The sequence below is a fragment of the Oncorhynchus tshawytscha genome, linkage group LG18 (assembly GCF_018296145.1).
Source record: "Oncorhynchus tshawytscha isolate Ot180627B linkage group LG18, Otsh_v2.0, whole genome shotgun sequence".
Lineage (NCBI taxonomy): Eukaryota > Metazoa > Chordata > Actinopteri > Salmoniformes > Salmonidae > Oncorhynchus > Oncorhynchus tshawytscha.
Window position 1 is genome coordinate 38,105,188 of NC_056446.1, and position 10,000 is coordinate 38,115,187.

The 10,000-nt window shown below is 48.9% G+C and overlaps 1 protein-coding gene across 1 annotated transcript in view; it reads left to right on the top strand.

The window, feature by feature from the left end:
* The window catches only part of LOC121839994 (sushi domain-containing protein 6-like), a 91,687-nt gene that overhangs the window by 72,534 nt on the left and 9,153 nt on the right, over positions 1 to 10,000 (top strand). The window contains exons 4-5 of the mRNA XM_042301006.1: positions 4,566 to 4,575; positions 8,586 to 8,779. Of these exons, the coding sequence (XP_042156940.1) occupies positions 4,566 to 4,575; positions 8,586 to 8,779 (204 nt within the window). The remainder of the gene's footprint in view (positions 1 to 4,565; positions 4,576 to 8,585; positions 8,780 to 10,000) is intronic.

Genomic DNA, 10,000 nt, shown 5'->3' on the forward strand with positions numbered 1-10,000 from the left:
ACCAGTGTCAACATGACTGAGAAGACACATGACCTGGTAGTGGACCAGTGTCGACATGACTGAGAAGACACATGACCTGGTAGTGGACCAGTGTCAACATGACTGAGAAGACACATGACCTGGTAGTGGACCAGTGTCGACATGACTGAGAAGACACATGACCTGGTATGAAAGACATATTTGGCTGCCAAAACTGCACATTTTGGATTTTCACCCAATAAATATTAGATTTTTTTTAGTTTTATAGTTTCATATTCTTTGTATTGAATTATAATTTTGGGAAATAAATATTCTCTTAGGTCTGAGTATTTGTCACAGTGTAATAGGAAATGCAGCTCTGTCTCTACCTCTCCCCTGGTGCAGAGTGAGCACAGCCTGTCCTCTCTGTCTGTGATGACCGGTCTCTATAGCCAGACTGTGCTCACTGAGTCTGTACCTAGTCAATGTTTTCCTCAGTTTTCTATCAGTCACGGTGGTCAGATAGTCTGCCACCATGTACTGTCTGTTTAGAGACAAATAGCATTGAAGTTTACTTTTTTGTGGCGTCTTTCCAATAGGTGATATATTTTTGTTTTTGTTTTGTGATGATTTGGTTGGGCCAGATTTTCTGAGTGCTGTCCTGAGGCTCTATGGGGTTGGTGAACTGAGCCTCAGAACCAGTTGGCTGAGGGGACTCTTCTCTTGTTTCATCTCTTGACATTGTAGAGCTGTGTAATGGAATGTTTTGGGGTCACTTGTTTTTAGATGGTTGTAAAATCTGATGTCTCTTTTTTCTATTCAAATGAGGAGGGGGTATTGGCCCAATTCTGCTCTACGTGCGTTATTTGGAGTTTTTCTTTGCACTTGCAATACAGTCTTGCAAAACTCTGCATGCAGTATTTCAATTTGATGTTTGTCCCATTTGGTTCATTCGTTATTAGAGATTGGACCCCATACTTCACTGCCTTATAGAACAATTGGTACTATAACTGATTTAAACATTTTGAGCCAGATTCTAATTGGAATTTCTATTTTAATGTTCATTTTAATGGCATAGAGTGCTCTTCTTGCTTTGTCTCTCAGCTCCTTCACAGCCATGTGAAAGCTACCTGTGTTGCTGATATTTAGTCCTAGATATGTGTAGTTTTTGGTGTGTTCTAATAGAACTGTGTCCAAATAGAATTTATATTTGTCATCCTGATTTCCGGACCTTTTTTGGAGTGTCATTATATTTGTTTATTTTTTAGGTTAACGGTCAGAGCCCAGACAGAACCTGTGGTTAACAGTCAGAGCCCAGGTCTGACAGAACCTGGGGTTAACAGTCAGAGCCCAGGTCTGACAGAACCTGTGGTTAACGGTCAGAGCCCAGGTCTGACAGAACCTGGGGTTAACGGTCAGAGCCCAGACAGAACCTGGGGTTAACGGTCAGAGCCCAGGTCTGACAGAACCTGGGGTTAACAGTCAGAGCCCAGGTCTGACAGAACCTGTGGTTAACGGTCAGAGCCCAGGTCTGACAGAACCTGGGGTTAACGGTCAGAGCCCAGACAGAACCTGGGGTTAACGGTCAGAGCCCAGGTCTGACAGAACCTGGGGTTAACGGTCAGAGCCCAGGTCTGACAGAACCTGGGGTTAACGGTCAGAGCCCAGGTCTGACAGAACCTGGGGTTAACGGTCAGAGCCCAGGTCTGACAGAACCTGTGGTTAACGGTCAGAGCCCAGGTCTGACAGAACCTGGGGTTAACGGTCAGAGCCCAGACAGAACCTGTGGTTAACGGTCAGAGCCCAGGTCTGACAGAACCTGTGGTTAACGGTCAGAGCCCAGGTCTGACAGAACCTGTGGTTAACGGTCAGAGCCCAGGTCTGACAGAACCTGTGGTTAACGGTCAGAGCCCAGACAGAACCTGTGGTTAACGGTCAGAGCCCAGGTCTGACAGAACCTGTGGTTAACGGTCAGAGCCCAGGTCTGACAGAACCTGTGGTTAACGGTCAGAGCCCAGGTCTGACAGAACCTGTGGTTAACGGTCAGAGCCCAGGTCTGACAGAACCTGGGGTTAACGGTCAGAGCCCAGACAGAACCTGTGGTTAACAGTCAGAGCCCAGGTCTGACAGAACCTGTGGTTAACGGTCAGAGCCCAGACAGAACCTGGGGTTAACGGTCAGAGCCCAGGTCTGACAGAACCTGGGGTTAACGGTCAGAGCCCAGGTCTGACAGAACCTGGGGTTAACGGTCAGAGGCCAGGTCTGACAGAACCTGGGGTCAACGGTCAGAGGCCAGGTCTGACAGAACCTGGGGTCAACGGTCAGAGCCCAGGTCTGACAGAACCTGGGGTCAACGGTCAGAGCCCAGGTCTGACAGAACCTGGGGTCAACGGTCAGAGCCCAGGTCTGACAGAACCTGGGGTTAACGGTCAGAGCCCAGACAGAACCTGGGGTTAACGGTCAGAGCCCAGGTCTGACAGAACCTGTGGTTAACGGTCAGAGCCCAGGTCTGACAGAACCTGGGGTTAACGGTCAGAGCCCAGGTCTGACAGAACCTGGGGTTAACGGTCAGAGCCCAGGTCTGACAGAACCTGGGGTTAACGGTCAGAGCCCAGGTCTGACAGAACCTGTGGTTAACGGTCAGAGCCCAGGTCTGACAGAACCTGTGGTTAACGGTCAGAGCCCAGGTCTGACAGAACCTGGGGTTAACGGTCAGAGCCCAGGTCTGACAGAACCTGGGGTTAACGGTCAGAGCCCAGGTCTGACAGAACCTGTGGTTAACGGTCAGAGCCCAGGTCTGACAGAACCTGTGGTTAACGGTCAGAGCCCAGGTCTGACAGAACCTGGGGTTAACGGTCAGAGCCCAGGTCTGACAGAACCTGGGGTTAACGGTCAGAGCCCAGGTCTGACAGAACCTGGGGTTAACGGTCAGAGCCCAGGTCTGACAGAACCTGTGGTTAACGGTCAGAGCCCAGGTCTGACAGAACCTGTGAAGACGATCTAGGTGCTGCTGTAATTCCTCCTTAGTGGGAGACAGCAGCACCAGGTCATCTGCGTACAGCAGACACATGATTTCAGTGTTGTGTCGGGTGATACCAGGTGCTTCCGATTCTTCTAATGTTTTTACCAATTCATTAATGTAGATGTTAAATAGTGTTGGACTTATTGAGCAGCCCTGTTTCACTCCCCGTCCCTGAGAGAAGAAGATACTGCCGAGAAATTGGTGTGATCAATCCCTTGTTCCAAATATCGGGGAAAATACCTGCAGTGAGGATAATGTTGAAGAGTTTGAGTTTAGCCAATTTGAATTTGTGGTCTGTATATTTGATCATTTCATTTATAATACCATCAGCAACACAGGCCTTTTTGGGTTGGAGAGTCGTTTTTCCAACAATTCTTCTTCTGTAGTTTTCCTTTTTTGTTCTTAGGTTGTGTTTGTATTGCTTCAGTGTTTCCCCATATTGAAGGCCTATATTTTTGTTGCCTGGTTCGCTGTGTTTTTGATTATATATATTTCTCAATTACTTTCTTAGATGTTTGAAATCATTATCAAACTACACTGCTCAAAATAAATAAAGGGAACACTTAAACAACACAATGTAACTCCAAGTCAATCACACTTCTGTGAAATCAAACTGTCCACTTAGGAAGCAACACTGATTGACAATACATTTCACATGCTGTTGTGCAAATGGAATAGACAACAGGTGGAAACTATAGGCAATTAGCAAGACACCCCCAATAAAGGAGTGGTTCTGCAGGTGGTGACCACAGACCACTTCTCAGTTCCTATGCTTCCTGGCTGATGTTTTGGTCACTTTTGAATGCTGGCGGTACTTTCACTCTAGTGGTAGCATGAGACTGAGTCTACAACCCACACAAGTGGCTCAGGTAGTGCAGCTCATCCAGGATGGCACATCAATGCGAGCTGTGGCAAGAAGGTTTGCTGTGTCTGTCAGCGTAGTGTCCAGAGCATGGAGGCGCTACCAGGAGACAGGCCAGTACATCAGGAGACGTGGAGGAGGCCGTGGGAGGGCAACAACCCAGCAGCAGGACCGCTACCTCTGCCTTTGTGCAAGGAGAAGCAGGAGGAGCACTGCCAGAGCCCTGTAAAATGACCTCCAGCAGGCCACAAATGTGCATGTGTCTGCTCAAATGGTCAGAAACAGACTCCACGAGGGTGGTATGAGGGCCCGACGTCCACAGGTGGGGGTTGTGCTTACAGCTCAACACCGTGCAGGACGTTTGGCATTTGCCAGAGAACACCAAGATTGGCAAATTCGCCACTGGCGCCCTGTGCTCTTCACAGATGAAAGCAGGTTCACACTGAGCACATGTGAGACGTGACAGAGTCTGGAGATGCCGTGGAGAACGTTCTGCTGCCTGCAACATCCTCCAGCATGACCGGTTTGGTGGTGGGTCAGTCATGGTGTGGGGTGGCATTTCTTTGGGGGGCCGCACAGCCCTCCATGTGCTCGCCAGAGGTAGCCTGACTGCCATTAGGTATCGAGATGAGATCCTCAGACCCCTTGTGAGACCATATGCTGGTGCGGTTGGCACTGGGTTCCTCCTAATGCAAGACAATGCTAGACCTAATGTGGCTGGAGTGTGTCAGCAGTTCCTGCAAGAGGAAGGCATTGATGCTATGGACTGGCCCGCCCGTTCCCCACACCTGAATCCAATTGAGCACGTCTGGGACATCATGTCTCGCTCCATCCACCAACGCCACGTTGCACCACAGACTGTCCAGGAGTTGGCGGATGCTTTAGTGCAGGTCTGGGAGGAGATCCCTCAGGAGACCATCCGTCACCTCATCTGGAGCATGCCCAGGTGTTGTAGGGAGGTCATACAGGCACGTGGAGGCCACACAGACTACTGAGCCTCATTTTGACTTGTTTTAAGGACATTACATCAAAGTTGGATCAGCCTGTAGTGTGGTTTTCCACTTTCATTTTGAGTGTGACTCCAAATCCAGACCTACATGGGTTGATAAATTTGATTTCCATTGATCATTTTTGTGTGATTTTGTTGTCAGCACATTCAACTATGTAAAGAAAACAGTATTTATTAAGAATATTTCATTCATTCAGATCTAGGATGTGTTATTTTAGTGTTCCCTTTATTTTTTTGAGCAGTGTATATATATATATATATATATATATATATATATATATATTTATTTTTCCTAACTGGTTTGATAAGATTCTTACAGATTTTTTCAGGTGACCCACATGGGCGCGCGAGCCCAAGTTTGGGAACCACTGTACTAACCTCTCTCTCTGTCTCCTCTGTTTCCTCCCTCTCTGTCTCCTCTGTTTCCTCTCTCTCTGTCTCCTCTGTTTCCTCTCTCTCTGTCTCCTCTGTTTCCTCTCTCTCTGTCTCCTCTCTCTGTTTCCTCTCTCTCTGTCTCCTCTGTTTCCTCTCTCTCTGTCTCCTCTGTTTCCTCTCTCTCTGTCTCTCTCTCTGTTTCCTCTCTCTCTGTCTCCTCTGTTTCTCTCTCTGTCTCCTCTGTTTCTCTCTCTCTGTCTCCTCTCTCTCTGTTTCTCTCTCTGTCTCCTCTGTTTCCTCCTCTCTGTCTCCTCTGTTTCCTCCCTCTCTGTCTCCTCTGTTTCCTCTCTCTCTGTCTCCTCTGTTTCCTCTCTCTCTGTCTCCTCTGTTTGCTCTCTCTCTGTCTCCTCTGTTTCCTCTCTCTGTCTCCTCTGTAGCCTCTCTCTGTCTCCTCTGTTTCCTCTCTCTCTGTCTCCTCTGTTTCGTCTCTCTCTGTCTCCTCTGTTTCCTCCCTCTCTGTCTCCTCTGTTTCCTCTCTCTCTGTCTCCTCTGTTTCCTCTCTCTCTGTCTCCTCTGTTTCCTCCCTCTCTGTCTACTCTGCATGCATTGCAGCCTGCCTCATCCTCACCACTGAGCACTCAGTAGCCTACTCTCTGCAAAGCAAAGTTATGTTATTTTAGTGTTGAGCAGTGTATTGTTCATGTTCTGTTATTTCTGGTTTGATCTTGTTTTTTAGATTAGCCAAGGAGGATAATTTGTCAAATATAAAGTTGTTCCAAACAGCCAAATGTATACCTTCTTTGCTGTTGTAGAATGTTAAGGCTAAAAAGTTGTCCTGGAGAGATTTTTCTACTAATTGCTTTTTGGTAGATGTCTGTACTGTTTGCACTCCATCTATAGGCCTGTTTAGTACCATGTAATGTATTGGGTCGTGATGCTTCATGGTTGGGTTCCACTCTTCTCAGATACAGTGATTTTACTGTGGTCTGAGAGAGGTGTTAGTGGGCTGACTGTGAAGGCTCTGAGAGACTCTGGGTTGGTCTGAGAGAGGTGTTAGTGGGCTGACTGTGAAGGCTCTGAGAGACTCTGGGTTTTGGTCTGAGAGAGGTGTTAGTGGGCTGACTGTGAAGGCTCTGAGAGACTCTGGGTTTTTGTCGGTAAGGAAGTAGTCTACAGTGCTGCTGCCAAGGGATGAGCTGTAGGTGTACCTACCAAAAGAGTCCCCTCTCAGGCTACCATTGACTATGTACAGACCCAGTGTTCCACAGAGCTGTAGGTGTACCTACCAAAAGAGTCCCCTCTCAGCCTACCATTGACTATGTACAGACCCAGTGTTCCACAGAGCTGTAGGTGTACCTACCAAAAGAGTCCCCTCTCAGCCTACCATTGACTATGTACAGACCCAGTGTTCCACGGAGCTGTAGGTGTACCTACCAAAAGAGTCCCCTCTCAGCCTACCATTGACTATGTACAGACCCAGTGTTCCACAGAGCTGTAGGTGTACCTACCAAAAGAGTCCCCTCTCAGCCTACCATTGACTATGTACAGACCCAGTGTTCCACAGAGGTGTAGGTGTACCTACCAAAAGAGTCCCCTCTCAGCCTACCATTGACTATGTACAGACCCAGTGTTCCACAGAGCTTCACGAGCTGTACTCCATTTTTGTTTTTCACTTTGTCATAGTTGTTTCTGTGGGGGTATGTGGGGAGGGAAAGGTTGTTGCTTCCTGGTAGGTATTTATGGGGACGGGCTCGCTCTCTCTACCGCTCTCTCTCTACCGCTCTCTACTGCTCTCTCTCTACCGCTCTCTCTCTACCGTTGTCTCTCTACCTCTTTCTACTGCTCTCTCTCTCTACCTCTTTCTACTGCTCTCTCTACCGCTCTCTCTCTACCGCTCTCTTCTACCGCTCTCTCTCTACTACCTCTTTCTACTGCTCTCTCTACCGCTTTCTACCGCTCTCTCTACCGCTCTCTACTGCTCTCTCTACCGTTGTCTCTCTACCTCTTTCTACTGCTCTCTCTCTCTACCTCTTTCTACTGCTCTCTCTCTACCTCTTTCTACTGCTCTCTCTCTACCTCTCTTCTACTGCTCTCTCTCTCTACCTCTTTCTACTGCTCTCTCTCTACTCTACCTCTTTCTACTGCTCTCTCTCTACCGCTCTCTCTACTGCTCTCTCTCTACCTCTTTCTACTGCTCTCTCTCTCTCTACCTCTTTCTACTGCTCCTCTCTCTACCGCTTTCTCTCTACTGCTCTCTCTACCTCTTTCTACTGCTCTCTCTCTACCGCTCTCTCTACCGCTCTCTCTCTCTCTCTACCTCTTTCTACTGCTTTCTCTCTCTACCGCTCTCTCTCTACTGCTCACTCTACTGCTCTCTCTCTACTGCTCTCTCTCTACCGCTGTCTCTCTCTCTACCTCTTTCTACTGCTCTCTCTCTCTACCGCTCTCTCTCTCTCTACCTCTTTCTACTGTTCTCTCTCTCTACCGCTCTCTCTCTACTGCTCACTCTACTGCTCTCTACCGCTCTCTCTCTACCTCTTTCTACTGCTTTCTCTCTCTACCGCTCTCTCTCTACTGCTCACTCTACTGCTCTCTCTCTACTGCTCTCTCTACCACTCTCTCTCTACTGCTGTCTCTCTCTCTACCTCTTTCTACTGCTCTCTCTCTCTACTGCTGTCTCTCTCTCTACCTCTTTCTACTGCTCTCTCTCTCTACTGCTGTCTCTCTCTACCGTTCTCTCTCTCTCTACTGCTGTCTCTCTCTACTGCGCTCTCTCTCTACCTTTCTCTCTCTCTCTACCGCTCTCTCTCTACTGCTCTCTCTCTACTGCTGTCTCTCTCTACCTCTTTCTACTGCTCTCTCTCTACTGCTGTCTCTCTCTCTACCTCTTTCTACTGCTCTCTCTCTCTCTACTGCTCTCTCTCTACCGCTCTCTCTCTACTGCTGTCTCTCTCTACCTCTTTCTATTGCTCTCTCTCTACCTCTTTCTATTGCTCTCTCTCTCTACCTCTTCTACTGCTCTCTCTCTACTGCTGTCTCTCTCTACCTCTCTCTACTGCTCTCTACGGCTCTCTTTCTACTCTCTCTCTCTCCTGCTGTCTCTCTCTCTACCTCTCTCTACTGCTCTCTCTCTACCGCTCTCTCTCTACTGCTCTCTCTACTGCTCTCTCTCTCTACCGCTCTCTCTCTCTACTGCTCTCTCTACCTCTCTCTCTCTCTCCTGCTGTGTCTCTCTCTACCTCTCTCTCTCTCTCTGCTGTCTGCTGTCTCTCTCTCTCTCTCTCTCTCTCTCTCTCTCTCTCTCTCTCTCTCTCTCTCTACCTCTGTCTCCATCTTTACCTCTCCTCTCTCTCCCCCAGTGTGCCCCCTCCCACGGAGCCAGAGAACGGAGGGTACAGGTGCCACCCGTCCCCCTGCCACCGCCTCACCCAGAAGACCGTGATAGAGTACTTCTGTGACGAGGGCTACGCTCTGAAGGGGGACTACAAGTTCCTCACCTGTCAGAATGGGGAGTGGGACGCACCCATGCAGATCACCTGCCGCCTCAGCCCAGGTAAGATCATCTCTCCTCTCACCCCTCACCTTATACCCCTCATACCCCTCACGTCATACCCCTCATACCCCTTACCTCATACCCCTCATCTCATACCCCTCACCTCATACCCCTCACCTCATACACCTCATACCCCTCATACCCCTCACCTCATACACCTCATACCCCTCACCTCATACCCCTCACCCTCATACCACAGGGACTGAGGTTGAAAATTAGCCGGCTGGCTAAAACCGGCACATTTACTGAAACGTTGATTAATGTGCACTGTCCCTGTAAAAATAAAATAACCTCATACCCCTCACCTCATACCTCTCACCCCTCATAAGCCTCACCTCATACCTCACACCACTCACCCCTCATACCCCTCACCTCATACCCATCACCTCATGCGCCTCACCTCACCCCTCACACCACTCACCCCTCATACCCATCACCTCATGCGCCTCACCTCATACCACTCACCCCTCATACGCCTCACCTCATACCACTAACCCCTCATATGCCTCACCTCATACCCCTCACCTCATACCTCACACCACTCACCCTTCATACCTCATACCCCTCACCTCATACCTCACACCACGCACCCCTCATACCCATCACCTCACACCACTCACCCCTCATACCATCACCTCATACCACTCACCCCTCATACCCGTCACCTCATACCCCTCACCTCATACCTCACACCACTCACCCCTCATACCCCTCACACCACCCCTCACCCCTCACCTCATACCTCACACCACTCACCCCTCATACCCCTCACCTCATACCTCATACCCATCACCTCATACCTCTCACCTCATACCTCACACCACTCACCCCTCATACCCCTCACCTCACACCATTCACCCCTCATACCCCTCACCTCATACCTCACACCACTCACCCCTCATATACCCCTCACCCCCCTCACATCCTACTGTATGTAGTGCAGTAGACCAGCATCCATGTTTAGTTGTCTGAGTCAGACTAAGAGCTTGTTGTCTCAGTAGAACGTTGAGGAACCTTCCGTTGATTCTATCCAAATGCTCAGGAAATATCAAACTCACGTTTTACAAATTTTGTAAAAAAGTATCGTCTAGTGCATGCTGTCTCCTGACTGTCTCCTGTCTCCCTCTCTTAATTAAATTCAATTTCACAGTGCTCTATTGCATGACAGAAAGCAACAATCCTAAACCTCCATCTTTCTCTCTCTGTCTCTCGGTCTCTGTC